General features: G+C 42.2%; 1 protein-coding gene across 1 annotated transcript in view; it reads left to right on the top strand.

The window, feature by feature from the left end:
- The window catches only part of BLOC1S5 (biogenesis of lysosomal organelles complex 1 subunit 5), a 61,257-nt gene extending 45,128 nt beyond the window's left edge, over window positions 1-16,129 (top strand). Inside the window, exons 4-5 of the mRNA XM_040353695.1 lie at window positions 4,723-4,781; window positions 15,885-16,129. Of these exons, the coding sequence (XP_040209629.1) occupies window positions 4,723-4,781; window positions 15,885-16,058 (233 nt within the window). The 3' untranslated portion in view covers window positions 16,059-16,129. The remainder of the gene's footprint in view (window positions 1-4,722; window positions 4,782-15,884) is intronic.
- The last annotated feature ends 394 nt before the right edge of the window (window positions 16,130-16,523 follow it).

Raw genomic sequence — 16,523 nt, 5'->3', positions numbered from 1 at the left:
CACAATTTGGGGGGGCTGGAGGGCACAATACTGGGATCAGGAGGGCACAGTATGGCTTCTGGGACGCTTCCCAGGACCCGACCCTATCGGGACAGTTTAGTAAAAAGTGTGCCTGTCCCAGCAAATCTGGAGCAGTTGGCAAGTATGATGTAATGCATGATTACTGTGGGGGCCCCCATGTACCTGGGGCCCCTGCACAGTGCCCATGAGTGCCCTTGCATTAAGATGGCCCTAATCGCGGCCGCCGGGCAGGCGCAGGCCCCCTAGACGGCCAGGAAGCCCAGGACATCATATGACATCCACCCAGGATGGGAGATCCCATCTGTGGACATCATTTGACTATGGGCGGGATCTAAAGTGGTTAACCACTTCCTGCCCGGTCAATTGACGTCCTGGAAGTGGTTGTGAAATCCTGACTGGACATCTATTGACGTCCAGCAGGATTACATGCCGGCGCGCGCCCGTGGGGGCGCGCAGCGTGGCGATCGGTGATGTGGGGTGTCAGTCTGACACCCTACATCTCCGATCTCGGTAAAGTGCCTCCGGTGTACAATCACGGCTGATCACGATGTAAACAGGAAGAGCTGTTGATGTCTGACAGACGCGAGTAGAGGAGAGACGATCGGTGTCTCTCCTGACGGGGGGTTCGCACTGATTGCCCACACTGGACCACCAGGGAAGCCCACACTGGACCACCAGGGAAGGGGGCAGTAAAAAGAGATGCCAATCAGTGCCCACAAATGGGCAGTGACTGGGAACATGGGCACTGGGATAAACAAGTAATGCCCTCAGTGCCCATCCATGCCCAGTGCCCACCTATCAGTGCCCATCTGTGCCACCCATAAGTGCCCATCAGTGTCGCCTATGAGTGCCCAGTGCCGCATACCAGCGCCACCTATCAGTGCCCATCAGTGCTGCCTATCAGTGCCAAATCATCGGTGCCCATCAGTGCTGCCATATCAGTGCCCGTAATCGAAGAAGAAAACGTACTTATTTACAAAAAAAAAAACAGAAAAAAATAAACTTTATTTTTTCAAAGTTTTCGGTCTTTTTTTAGTTGTTGCGCAAAAAATAAAAATCTCAGAGGTGATCAAATACCACATAAAGAAGGCTCTATTTGTGGGATTAAAATGATAAAAAATTGTTTGGGTACAGTGTAGCATGACCGTGCAATTGTCATTCAAAGTGCGACAGCGCTAAAAGCTGAAAATTGGCTTGGGCAGGAAGGTACGTAAGTGCCTGGTATGGATGTGGTTAATAGTGGGAGCGATTATTGTATTCCAATGTCTAGGTATAGTTATACGCGCCACAGAAATTAAATGAGGGTGCAGTCCTTTTTTGTGACCTCTTGCAAAACACCTGGATATATGGATAGTAAAGCTATTTCTGGAGATTTATGGTAAGATATGCCTGTGACACGAGCAGATTTGAAATAGACTCCCAGAATTCTTTAATCCACCAAATATGGATCATTGTACCAACATCTCTTCCACATCGCCAGCATTCCTTAGGATAGACCTGAGAAGTCTCTGTTACGCCCTCATCCAGAGTGTAGGCACCCTAATACAAGAGGTGTGTTACTGGCCAGATCACCAGATGAAAACAGAAAAAAGCCTAAGAAAACAAATGCAGCCACCACATCTAATGATTGGGAAGCTGCAATATATTAGTTTTTTGTTTTTGGATTGAATACCTCTTTATCCTATTGTAAACAGGACCATTTGTTTCTCATTTCAGACAGATTTCAACATCATCCATCCATATTTTAAAACCTCATAAATCGGCCTAATGAAAAACGAAAATAAACAGTTTAGGAACCAATTAGCGCTTTTATAGTACAAAAATCATGTTAAAAGGAAAATTATCTAGGCAGGCAAAGTTCTAGCATTCACTTGGATGTTTTTTTTCAGTCACTTGAAGTTTTTATTGTGTGCTTTTGACAAAATTCATGTTTTTTTCAAGCACAAGAAGTTTTTAATAAAAATTCTAATGAGAAATGTGTCATGGATCTTTCACACGTCATCTATATTGCCAGCAACAGGTTGATTGGATGCAGCACTTTCCAAAAATGTTTCAGTCATGGAATGTTGGGTGGGGCGGCCACCCATGTAGCAAATTTCGATCGGTTCATCAAGAAATGTCTGAAATTCACATAGCATATGGCCAAGTATTTATTTCTATCAGGAAAGAAAAGTAAGAAGTTCTTACATACTTGTTCTGGGTCATCAACTCAAAGTACTCAAGCTAGATGGGTCAGCATTACAGCTAAATGGTAATGACATTTACAGAATGAGAACTCTTCAGAATGCATGATTTCCCTCATGAAAGTTTCCTTTTATATTCCATAAGGACAGATGAAATCTGTTTCCAGGCAAAGGGAATCCTTTATTAACCTGCTGCAGCAATTAGGGCCAGTTGATATAAGATGATATATATTTTTTTTCCCACTTCGTCCCTATCTACAGTGGAACCTCTGATTGCGAGTAACGCGGTTAACGAGCGTTTCGCAATACGAGCAATAATTCATTTTTTCTTTTTTTTTTTTTAAATCCTGACTTGGTTTGAGAGTGTTGTCTCGCAAAACGAGCAGGATTCAAGCCTCTGCGGTGTGCAGTACCGCATTTGGCCAGAGGTGTGGGGGTGCCGGGGCCGTTCGGAAATACTCCATTCCCAAGCCTTTCCAAGGGTTTACGAATGAAGCCGAACAAACTCCAAATATTTCCGAGTCTCTCCGGCGCCCCCGACCTCTATGGCATGCAATACCGCATGTGGCCAGAAGTCGATGTGGAACAAATTATTTCCGTTTCCATTGACTTCTATGGGGAAACTCGCTTTGATATGCAAGTGCTTTGGATTACAAGCATTCTCCTGAAACAGATTATCCAAGGTTCGACTGTATATGAGAAAATGAACCGTCTGGGCTAGAGCTGTTTTTTTTTTTTTTTTTTAAATCTGAAAGTAATAGAGGAGGAACTTGTTCCTTTGCCCAAACCGTGTTGTTGCCAAAAATATGAAATATTTTGTTTTCAAATATATATTTGTATGCCAATTTAAAACAGTTTTTATTGATTTTATTTTTACTCCTGTATTCCAAAAAAAATGTATTTGAATTTTTTTTAACATATGTGACCAGCAGCAGAGGACTAGAAGCCCCTCATGCTTATGTTTCCCTGCGGACGTGCTGGGAAAGATCTGGGTCACTGCAGTATATTGATTAGGAAAAAAATACTTGATGTTTTTTTTTTTTTTTTTTTTAACCAATTCAGCTCTTTGGACGTACTGTGTACGTCCAAAGAGTGAACCTTTTAATCACAAGCTGATGGGTGGCTGGCAGACATCGGGTTCACCGGACCTGCTGATTGGCTCCCCCGCTGGCCCACGAAATCTAGTGCATGAATCGCCATACTGGTACGGTGATTTGCACAGCCGAGCCACCGTACATCTGCGGCGGGTGGTTTGCAAGTGGTTAAAAATTTCTGACAACCACCGTAGCCCCGCACATTGGCGCAAATGCGAGCCCAGGGTGTGCATGCACATGTAAACCACAGTCACACCATATGTGTGATTCTAGCACAAAAGATACTAGTTAACGCTAAACTGATGAGCTGTGGAAGCTTTTAAAGCGTCGCCTATGGGGATTTTTGGGCACCATCTTTTTTGGCGATATTGCGAGTGCACGCCATTTTAAGACATAAAATCTTTGGTACCCATTTACTCAATGCAACCTCATTTTTTATATTTTAACCAAAAATTGGTATTTATATGGTGTGGTTTTGCACTGAAATTAATTCTATTATATTTTTTCCTGAAAATTTGCGTTTTTAATAAACAGTTTTTCAAATATCACATTGAACAGAAATTTGTAACTAACCCCTTTCTGTTCTACAGGGCCGCTGCTTTCAGAAAATATAAAATGTTCTGGAGGTTTATGTAATTTTATTACCAAAAATTATAATTTTTACATGTATGCAGGGAAAATAAAACAAGTTGCTCTGGAGCTGGACTGGTTAATTAAAATAATAGTGCCATCATCCACCTACAGAAACAGAAGAGACAATGTAAATGAAATGGTGTGTGTTTAGTATCACTTTAAGTTTTTCCGGTAAATGCCTTCCTTTGCTACATTTGATGATCAGCTGTCTTCAACAGGGAATTGTAGGTAGGTGAGAGCAGAAGAGCTTCACAAAGCTGATCTAAGCAGTACTACAAATAATACATATTTTTTTTTACACATGGCCTACCCCATTACCCTTAATGGAAAATTTAATTGTTTTAGGTGAGTGCCCAAGGTTTATTTGTAGACACTGAAATGTCTGTACGGTTGCCTGTTTGATCTAATATTTAAAATACAAGTGTGGCATATTCAAATAACAATGAAAGACCTTTAAATGCTTGTACGGCTGTTCTGGAATATGTAAATAAAGGAAATATTTAAGCCCCTCTCCCATCTGTTAGCAATCTGAGATTTGTCAAGCCTTTCCTTGCATATGTACAAAGTACTAGCAATTCCCATTGCTTGTCAGCCGGGGAAACTGATGATTCCTTTAATATCCTTTCCTGCTTTGCCAGGCCTTCGCAGTGATCACCCAAGGGCACTTCCTGAGCATAGTGTGAACATGTTTTACTAGAGTCCGTTTTTAGTTCTGTCATACATGCTTTTGTGTACACAACTTCCCTTTGAGGATAGAACAGCTGATTAATCAATTCAAATCTTTCTTACAGTGGAAACTGCCAATCATACCATCTGCAGGCTCCAGAAGCAAGAGCAGGAGCATGCAAAGGTAAACGCTGATCATACCACACTCCTAATATTACTCTGAGACATACAAAGAACTGGAATCTTGGAATACCTATAGTGAAGATGGAAACTTTGAGGCAGAATTCACATGTAAGCTGTCAAAAACAAAGAAGTAGTTCTTATTTAAAACCTAAGTGTAGCCAAAGTAAAAAAAAAAAGAGACAAAACTTGTCCCTTGCGTTGATGCGTCTTGTTTTGGTTGAGATTCTCCTCCTTCTGTGCCACCCCCCCAGGGTGACAACACTTTCAAACTGCCATTCAGGGACACCTCCCCCGCCCACCCTTCCCAAAAAAAGATGAGGGGGGGATTCGGCAAGCTCTAGCATGAAATCCTGATATTGAGGATGTGTCCTCCCTTCCCTCTGAGTGTCATGTCATCTGTCACTGTTTCATGTCAGTGTCCTCACTGCTGTCGGCTTACACCTCTGCACAGTGCATCTGCATACCACCGGTCCCCCGTAGAAGATTGAGGATGTGGGCGTAGCAATGCACTAGGCATGAGAGGAGGAAGTTGCATCCTCCTCCGCTCTGAATGCCGTGGCCACGCACTGTGGTGACGTTATTGATTGCTAGACACCAGGCGCCTAGCAACCAGTTGTGGCAGTAAACCAGCAGGTGGGGGATTCGGGTCAAATTGTTCTTGGCAAGCCCAGGAGTCCACCAGGAAATGACGGCGGCGATGCAGAAGCCTATTTGGGGGGCATCAGATTGACCCAGGGGGAAATTCCAGGACACTGTATGGTCCTGGAATGAAGGTGCCCAGGACAGGCCTGCCAAATGTGTGACTGTCCCGGGAAATGTGGGCAGCTTCTGCATTCATAGAAGCCATACTGCAGCTTCTTAAATTGAAACAGGAACTAAGAATGGAGGATGGGCGGATGATCATGCTTTCATTCATAGTACAGCTTCAATGAATGGTGAAGCTGGGTGGGGAGGGGCAGGCATAGTCGGGGCCTCTTGATAAGAGCATGTGATGGCCCCTTTTTGTATTAACCTGCTCCGCACCAGAAGATTACGACATCGGAGATGGGGGGCATAGGGTGCTTGGATGGAGAAAATTTTCAACCAAAAGAGGCATGAGCATAAGGGACACTTCCTACTGACTGTTAGATATGTCTTGTGTTTGATTTTTCAGTTTTTTATTTTGGCTGCACCTTTGCTTTCAAGTGACTTCCTATAGGGTTAAAGTGGCACTTTACGTTAGTTTACATCGTATTGTTAGGGCAATACAAACGGCAATGATGTAGCAGCTAACCACTTATTGACTGTATCTGTTTATTATACAAATTAGTTTTGATTGCTAGGAGTTGCTTGATTTTGAACATTGTTTTGATTTAAAAAGCCAAAAAGTTCACTTAGAAGCTGTGGACACCTGTAGTATATGTGGTTTATTAAATGTTAATGTATTTCAAAATCTGCTCCAGCTTAGCCCCTTTTTCTCTTTTTAGCTTTGAACGTACTTGGGTATGAATACTTACATTTTTATTGCTGGGGAGGTTTCGTTTCACTTCCTGTTCCTATAACAGGAGGACATTAAATAAAGGGAGTGGTTGTCACTGGGACAGGAAAACACAAACCGTGACAATATGATGTAGGGTCTAACTCTTTCCCAGTTTACTGAAAGAATGTATTTTGTTGCAGTCTGTGTGCCTTCTGGAGAGATTTTTCCTTTTTTTTTCTTTTTTTTTCTTCCGCTTCCTGTTTCAACATGGGTACAGAGATTAATCAAAACTAACAAAGGTTTTATTCCGTTCAATAGATTTTTATTTTTCAAATACAGAAGCAGACAGAATACAATTGCAATATGACAAAAGGTTGGGTCTACATCATTATAACATGTAACAAAAAAAGCATAGTGTCAGCAACAAGGCTTCATTTGATTTTATGAAGCCCAACAGTGGGCTGATTAATGGAAGAATACAAGCTAGTTAGGGGAAGGGGAGGTATAGAAATGAACTAAAGGTGTCTGTCGCTCAGGGAGTCCTGTTTCCAAGCCCTAGCAATGGTGATTTTTGCCCCGAGGAGCATAAAGTGGATCAGCTTCTGATTGGGCTTGGATATACAAGGAATCCGGGCATTAAGGAGAGCAACAGATGCGGATCTGGGGACCGAGCATTTAGTGACTATAGAGATGAGGTTAAATATCTTCTGCCAGACCAGTCTTATTCTGGGACATTCTTACCAACCATGCAATAGCGAACCCAGTAGTTAGCAGCCTCTAAAGCAACTAGGATCTGATGATGGGTAGATGGCCGCAAGTCTGGTGGGAGTCATGTACCACCTCATGAGTACTTTTAAATTTGCTTCCATCAAGGAAGTATTCAAGATACCCCAAAATGAGTTGGAGAAAGCCGCTTGCCAGGTCTCCAGATCCCATTCGTGTTGGAGGTCAGCCTCCCATGCTCTCATATAGGGCGACTTCTTGGTTGGGTGAGTGAGTGAAGAGTAGATGACAGAGATCCCTTTGTCCCACGGCCTGCCCACACCAGAGCTCATAATCTGTGAATTTGGGAGGGAGAGGCTTCTCCATCCATATAGTTTATAAAAACTGATATTTGTCTAAATCTGAGTTTTTCAGTGTCAGGGAGATCCAATTTTGTTAAACAGTGGTCCAGGGTAAGAGGGCACTTCGTGGTGAAATAGTGTCCTATGTGGTACAGACCCCTGTCCAACCACCAACTGAAGGCCTTACTGTCCATTCCAGGTGGAAAATTTGGATTTTGAAACACATGGGCTAGAGGTTGCCCCATTGAAACTAGGGCTGGAAGGTGACAGATTCTGTCCCAAAGGGTGTAGGATTGAGAGAGAGATTGTTTCTCTATATGGACCCAGTCCGGTTTTTCAAGTTTGGAGTAGACTACGGATAGTTGAGCTAGTCTGGCGGCTAAGAAGTATTTATATAGATGCGGCAATCCTAGGGGGATTCTGTAACCTGATCACAGGTTTTATTCCTTCCCTTACACCGTCCAAATCATTAAAGGGGTTGTAAAGGAAATATTTTTTTCCCCTGAATTCCTTTACCTTAGTGCAGTCCTCCTTCACTTACCTCATCTTTCGATTTTGCTTTTAAATGTCCTTATTTCTTCTGAGAAATGCTCACTTCCTGTTCTTCTGTATGTAACTACACCGTAATGCGAGGCTTTATCCCTGGTGTGGAGAAAGCCTCTTGAGGGGGGAGGGGACAAGCAGGCAAGTCAGGACACTCTCTACTTTGCAAATAGAGAAAGGAGCTGTGTGTTAGTGGGCATCCTGACACTCCTGCTCGCCCCCTCAAGAAGCTTTCTCCACACCAGGAAGAAAGCCTTGCATTACGGTGTGTAGTTACAGACAGAAAAACAGGAAGTGAGGATTTCTCAGAAGAAATGAGGACATTTAAAAGCAAACTCGAAGCATGAGGTAAGTGAAGGAGGACTGCACTAAGGTAAAGGAAGCTATTAGGGGGAAAAAAAATTCCTTTACACGCGACCATTTTTAATGGTCTAGAAAAACGAAGTTTTTTTTTACGTGATTCTTGTCAAACCTGCCTTGCCTACACACGATCGTGAAAAAGAAAATGCTCGAGCAAAGCGCAGTGACGTACAACGGCCCTATAAAGGGGAAGTACCATTCGGATGGCGCCACCCTTGGGGCTGCTTTTTCTGATTTTGTGTTAGTAAAAGTTTGGTGAGAGACGATTGGCGCTTTTCAGTCTTCGTGCTTTTCAGTCTTCGTGCTTTTCAGTCTGTTACAGCGTGACGAATGTGCTATCTCCATTACGAATGCTAGTTTTACCAGAACAAGCGCTCCCGTCTCATAACTTGCTTCTGAGCATGCACTGTTTTTTTACGACGTGAAAAACAACGCAAAAAAATAGAGCATGTTCTAAATTTTTAATGCCCATTTTTCACGTCATGAAAACTGCTCTGGAGCCCACACACGATTGTTTTTAATGACATTAAAAAAATGTAATTTTTCACGTCGTGTGTACGCGGCATAGTGCAGCCTAGGGTGAAAAGCTGCTTTTCCTTGCATACGGTACAGTATAGTATTGTTCTTGGATTAGGATGGGTCTTGAGTGCAAAACATGTAGGAAGATATTCCAAAAAATATATATACTTGTAGGTAAATTTTTAGATGTTGGTGTATGAATATGAACTTCCGAATGCTTGATTTTTTTTCTACCTTGACTCTAGATTTGATTTTATAATTGAAATTAACTAATTGAAATTAACTTTTTATAGTAACACATTTTGTAAAAATTTACATTTTTAAATCACCTTGTACTTTAAAAGAATTTGTGGAAAATGAATCTGTTTGCTTATGTTACAAGTTTTTTTTTCCAAGGTTTGTAAAAGAGAAAAAGCACTTTTTATTATAAAAAAAAAAAAAACTCCCATAGTGGAAAGGTAAAGGTTACAGCTGTTGCTCTTATACCTCAGACATACTGTCTATTAAGTCGCCTTTATGGAGTGGCTTTTCATCATGACATGCTGAGAGAACTTGTGAATCACTGAAGTGTACTATTTGCTTATTTGAACTGCCTGTTGAACAACTAGCTTTTATGAATTTGCTGTGTATATAAGTCTATAGAGGAGTTTCTCTTAAAGTGACCCTGTCCGCACAATTTTATCTAGCAGCATCCTTTAACATAACATGCAAGTGCAGTAACCTCCTGGCAATGGAATGATGCATGTGCAAAAGCATGCTTCAAGATGTGCAGGTGCAATAGCATTCAATTTGAGCAGGCAAGACCACAGCTTCCACCAAAAACACAAATAACAGATTCCAGCTTTGTCAGCATGTTCCTTTATGGGTGCTGTGGTTCCTCACAAGATGACCATAGCACCCAACCCGGGACACACTATGCACCTACAATTGTTGCCTAGCGGCGATGACCAGATTTATAAAACACAGTCAAGGTTTCCCTCACCTCTCTGCTATGTTAAAGCTAAAATATATATATATATATATATATATATATATATATATATATATATATATATATATTTTCCTTGCATGTCCCTCTCAGATCTACAGTGACTACACTTCCAATGGCAAAGTGGATTTGCTTTTTTGGAAATGACCCCCAATGTCTACAAAACCAAAATAGACCCTCACTGCAGTTCTGCTATTCTCTTCATCGAATATTCGAACTGCGATGGAATCAATTTTAAGAAAGTTAGGTTTTCCCATTAATTATGTAGCTTGGAATATCTCCCACAGAACTTTGACAGCACAATTTCAATCTTGATTAGCTACAAATGTATATCCTCAAAATAGAAAACAACTAAAACCAAGTTCATGGTGTCCTTTTGCCTCTGTTAGGCATATGTGGGAAATTCAAACAGTAATTTTATTTAGACAACTATGTCTAAATAAAAAAAAAATTAAAGTTCACTTGACACAAAGCTGGGCTGTATAAAATGCTGTGCTGTGGAACAATAAAATGCATAGGAGCTGAATAATCCGCAGATACTGGGCTGTTTATGAGCTGCTTTGTCATTGCAAGGAAAATATATTTTACTCATTACACATATTTTAGATACTGGATTCCTAGGAAAAGTCTTGACACACAACATTTAGTTTAAGGCTCTTTTCCTTATTTCAGTTCTGTAAATTTACTTTAGTAACCTTTTAGGGGTGTGATGGAGCTGCCAAAACTGCTTTCGTGAAGTGATGGGTATATTTTATTCTTTACACTAAGAAGATTAAACCGTACTTGTTTGTGTTCACATCAAGAGCTGGAAACCACTGTGACCTATACACTCCCACTAAAAATCAACAGTGGTCTCCACACTGTGGCCAAGACTGGAGTGGTGAAAGCCCATAGGACCTGCTCATACAGTGCCTCTCTGTTTACAGGAAAATGGGGGAACATGCTTAGAAAGGTCAGAGCACAAAATAGCTCTGGAAAAGGACTGTATCATCCATACACCCTGCTTTTTTAGAAACCAAATCAGACATTTAGGCATTTTGAAAATATTGCTTATTTAAACCCAAGAACTAACAGTTTTTGCAGCATGAAAATCTTTTATAAAGAACAAGCATTGGGCAGTTTTCACTTTTTTGTTTTAGGTTTTAACCCTGACTGTATTTGTTGTACGGGTAAGTAGTTTAGAAGGTGTGGCACCATAAGTGTCTAATAGATAGATTTATACCTTCTGCTCTTTCCCAGATATATTTGGGAAGGTCAAAACTGGCATAGAAAGTTCAATATAGCCGGTAAAAAGGAAACGCAAATAGTTAATTAACTACTAGACATTTGAATTTTATCAGGCTCTATGCAAGCTTATATGTCTATCCATATCACTCAAAAATAGGCAATTGGATAAAAATAAAACCAAACAAATTCTGCACTAGAAAAATGGTGTGGCCCATTATTGATGGTCTTAGGTTATCTGTTACATTTAGGCAAACCGCTAAATACACTGTAAAAATGTCTGTACGTTGGAGAGCACAGACCCATGTGCTTGTTTATGATGTTTAATAACATGCTAAGGCAATTTTACACCCAAAATTTCTCACAAAAATTTGTACACCCCTCACATTTTTGTAAATATTTTATTATATTGTAGCACTACCCCCAAAGGAGCACTGGTTATTTTTGGGTGGCATGTTACCTCTATATTCTTGCTGTCCAGGGTGAAAGGAGAGTCTGAAGAATTTCAATGTCCACACAATGCACTTTTTTTCTTGGGTTTATTTTTCAGAACTTCAATAGAAAAGAAGGTGGAGGGGTGGAAAGGGTAGGTAGGTTCAGGTGCATAATCACAGATAGGGAAACACTCCTGCTTCCAGCAAACGGTTCTCGTTGCCACTCTAGCCAGAGTGGGTATTGCTCACCCGGATAGGTCCCTCTGACTGGCTTAGCAGCCAGGATGGCGCATGAAGTAAAGTCCAGTCTCTACCACAGACTTTCCTGTCTGACACTTTGGTTCGGAATCCTCTGCCACAGGACTCAGCACCCGGATCTTCCAGGCCTTCTCCCAAGGTACCAGCCTCTTGCATGGCCTTCTCCAGTATAGGTCCTGCCCTGGCTATCTTCACCAAGTGGTTTCCTCCTGCAGGACGGACAGCACAGGATCACCATGGCAAGGCAGGCCCCAGCCAGACTACTGGGCCTACCAACGAAGTCACAGCCCGGGCCAACGTGGTCCCGGAACCAGGATTCAGGACACGCACCTCAGGCCAGACGGGCCACGAGGCGCTTGGGACGACAGACAGATCCCCACGATCCCACCCTAATGGCGTCTGTCCCTTAAATATCCCTCCCCGGCATGCACAGCGAGCAACCACTCCCACTGATTCGCTGCCGAGGGGAATACCCAATGCACTTTGACCTTGCTGCTGCCACCCTTGGCCTGGGGTGGTAATGACACCCCCAGACGAACAATGGTGGAACTCCCAGCATAGCAACGGCTGGAACAGAGGCTAAATTGCCCTTTAATCATTCTTGTCTGAGCCAAATAACAGCTCAGACCCCACTAAATTTAAAGCAACACCTGATCAACAGGAGCAGAGCGCTACATAATCTTTTCATGTGACAACACTGAAGAATTTACACTTTTCTACAATGTAAAGTACTGAGTGTACAGCTTGTATAACAGTGTACATTTGCTGTCCCCTCAAAATAACTCAACACACAGCCATTAATGTCTAAACCGCTGCTAACAAAAGTAAATACACCCTTAAGTGAAAATGTCCAAATTGGGCAAAATTAGCCTTTCTGGAATCATGTGACTCATTACAAGGTATTAGGCATAAATGGGGAGCAGTTGTGTTAAATTTGGTGTTCTCGCTCTCCTACTGGTCACTGGAAGTTCAACATGGCACCTCATGCCAAAGAACTCTCTGAGGATCTGAAAAAATAATTGTTGCTCTACATAAAGCTGGCCTAGGCTATAAGAAGATTGCCAAGACCCTGAAACTAAGCTGCAGCACAGTGGCCAAGACCATACAGTGGTTTAACAGGACAGGTTCCACTCCGAACAGGCCTCACCATGGTCAACCAAAGATGTTGAGTGCACATGCTCAGCGTCGTATTCAGAGGTTGTCTTTGGGAAATAGATGTATGAGTACTGCCAGCATTACTGTAGAGGTTAAAGGGGGTCAGCCTGTCATTGCTCAGACCATACGCCGCACACTGCATTAAATTGGTCTGCATGGCTGTTGTCCCAGAAGGCAGCCTCTTCTAATGATGCACAAGAAAGCCTGCAAACAGTTTGCTGGTCTAATGAGACCACAATGAACTTATTTGGTTCAGATGGGTGTGGCGGCAGCCAGGGGAGGAGTACAAAGACAAGTGTGTGTTGCCTACAGTCAAGCATGGTGCTGGGAGTGCAATGGTCTGGGGCTGCATGAGTGCTGCCAGTGTTCTGTCGAATAGTGCCCTCTATCGAAATATGCCCTCTCCAGGCTGCGCATGCACAGTATGGAACGGCATACTGATCAGCTGTTGTGATGGCACATGCGCAGTGTGTTGGCTACAATAGCCGACGAGTGCCGAGGGACAGGTTTATTCTCCAATCCTGCCTCACACTTGCGGGGTGTGTTTAGTGTTGTGAAGGGAAGTTTTTTTTGTGTTGTTGGGTGGGTTTAGTGCTGCAAAGGGGCAATGTTGTTCTCTGATTCTGTAACAATGTACATCAACACAAAAAAAACGCACCCTTCACAACACTAAACAGGCCCTGCATGTGCGAAGCAGAATCTGAGAATAATTCTGTCCCTCAGCGCTTTTCGGCTATTGTTACGCACTGTGCAAACGCTGTCACAACAGCTGATCTAGAAATCTGCTGTTGTGCCATTCCGTTCTGCGATATATATTCTTTGGACAGAGGGCACTATTTGACAGAACCGGCACTGGGGAGCTACAGTTCATTGAGGGAACCATGAATGTCACATGTACTGTGACATACTGAAGCAGAGCATTATCCCCTCCCTTCAGAGACCGGGCCGCAGGGCAGTATTCCAACATGATAGCGACCATAAACACACCTCCAAAATGACCACTGCCTTGCTAAAGTAGCTGAGGGTAAAGGTGATGGACTGGCCAAGCATATCTCCAGACCTAAACCCTATTGAGCATCTGTAGGGCATCCTCAAATGGAAGGTGGAGGAGTGCAAGGTCTCTAACATCCACCAGCTCTGTGATGTCATCATGGAGGAGTGGAAGAGGACTCCAGTGGCAACCTGTGAAGATCTGGTGAACTCCATGCCCAAGAGGGTTAAGGCAGTGCTGGAAAATAATGGTGGTCACACAAAATACTGACACTTTGGGCCCAATTTGGACATTTTCACTTCGGATGTACTCACTTTTTTTGCCAGCGGTTTAGATATTATTAGCTGTGTGTTGTTATTTTGAATTTACACTGTTATACAAGCTGTACACTCACTACTTTACATTGTAGTGAAGTGTAATTTCCTCAGTGTTGTCACATGAAAAGATATAATAAAATACTTACAAAAATGTGAGGGGTGTACTCACTTTTGTGAGATACTGTATGTACAAGCAATAACTTACATTTTTATTGTATGTACAATTGCTGTACAATATAAAAGGGCCTTTTGCTTATTAGAGTTAATTTTAGTAGCAAATCTCTGCCTCCTTCTTTTCATAGTGATTGCATAACATGTTGCCGATTTAAGCCTCTGCAGCGCTCCTTGGTCCTAAGCTGTAGCTTTTGAAAGAGGGAGCAAGACAACAGGATCATGCGACCTAAGCTTAGAAGAGACCATTTTTTTTAGTGCTTTCACAATTTAACAAAGTTCTAATGTGCAGAAAATTGCAATATATGACCTTTTTTGTTCTTGGGTTTCGAGATACTTTAATCTACTTTCACTAAATGTATAAATATAATAGTTTACATATACTAGTATGGAGCCAATTAGATGAGATTGTATGTGTTAGTAGAGTTCCTTTTGGCTAAATATTGTACCTTATTACCAGAGGTAGACCGATATATCGGCCGATATTTGGCAATTTTTGATAAATCGTCATCAGACGATTATTATCAAAATTAGGCCAATATTTAGCACTGACCGCCGTTCCTCCTCCCTTCTCCACACTCGGCTTTTTCAAATCTCACTGTGCCATTACATTCCTCACTGTGCCATTACATTACATGCCCCCACATTGCCATCACTTGCCCCTCACTGTACCATCACTTGCCCCTCACTGTGTCATCACTTGCCCCTCTCTGCGCCATCACTTGCCCATGTTTAGGAGAAGGAATGCCCCCCCTGACAAGGGTACTTTGTAGAATAACCTAGTTACATTGGTGGATAATGGGATAACCATATTACATTAGTGGATAGTGGGATAACCATATTACATTGGTGGTAAGTGCTGGGAAGGTGCTTTACATGAGCGATCTGTATGATAATCAAGTTACATTGGTGGTAAGAAGAAGTAATACCCCATCACTTGCCCCCACTGTGCCTGACCGCAAACATCAATGATTTGAAAGCCGCGCCTTCTCTTCAGAGTGTTCTGTGATAGGAGGAACACAAATTTTCCCAGCAGCGCCTCTGTTCTGTTTTCCGCCTATCACGGACGTCTTCTCATCTCGTCCGAGGATGAGAAGGCATCTGTGATAGGAGGAACACAGAACAGAGGCGCTGCTGGGAAGATTTGTGTTCCTCCTATCGCAGAACACTCTGAAGAGAAGGCGCGGCTTTGAAATCATTCACGCTCGCAGCACGGGAGACTGTCACCGCTGGAAAAAAAAGTGAGTACTGAGACCGTACCCGGCGTATAAGACGACCCCCGACTTTGGATGCATGTTCTTGCATCCAGAAAGTCGTCTTATACGCCGGAAAATACGGTATAAATAAGATATATTGTTGAAGAGCGAATGTTAGATGTTTTAAGTGGCCCTTCAGGAGAACAGCCTTTTGAATTGCCTGAATTTTTCCATTACAATTTTTACCTGTCAAAGGGGTCATCATTTTGCAGTATGCGCAACCAGCCTCTTAATCCGGGCATCACTACCAAGCAGTACAGCCAGGCCCTGAACCTCTGCAGACTACACAGTAGTTCTTTAGCTTCACCTGTAAATAAATATTAGCACATTTTTTATGCCTTTTTTTTTTTTTTTTTTTTTTGCAGAGCGGTGCAGAGAAAGCTGGTCATGAGAAACTTTGTGCTAGGTGGGAAGCATTTCTGAAGGAACAGGAACAAAGACGTCTGGAAGTTGATGAAGAGCAGCGTAAAGCAGTGCAGCGTCTGAGGGAACAATATGTGGAGATTAACCGAGAACTTACCAAAATGGCTTCCTTCTAATAATTTTCCTACGCATATCAAGTTGGCCTAGTTACCTGTTTGCTATTCTGTTGAGCTGTAAAAAAAAAAAAGCTTCCATTACCTCATTTGTTAAGTGCCTAAGGATGTTTAGGACTGAGATGTGATAAAGTGCTAGTTGAGCAGAACATGCATCTTTGCTCTTTCATCTGCAGCTAGTATTCTGAGAAAATGGGTTGTGTATGCACAATGTGCTCACCCACAGATATATGCATTTTTTTCTAAAATCTTTTAATGTTTTCTTGTTACTGACTTTTTGCTTCACCTGGATTGGTGTGTCACAATTTTTAATGAATGTGTTTTGTACCATGTACCTCAATCACTGTGCATACTTGACAGCAATATACGCTGTAGCTCTTACTATACACATTGAAAATAGTTCAGCAATAAAAATAAGTCAATGATGCTAACAATACAAAAATGTAAAATATATTTATGTTTTTTTTC

This window comes from Rana temporaria, chromosome 5 (assembly GCF_905171775.1).
Source record: "Rana temporaria chromosome 5, aRanTem1.1, whole genome shotgun sequence".
In the NCBI taxonomy this organism is placed as follows: Eukaryota; Metazoa; Chordata; class Amphibia; order Anura; family Ranidae; genus Rana; species Rana temporaria.
This window is presented reverse-complemented; position numbering and strand designations above follow the sequence as displayed.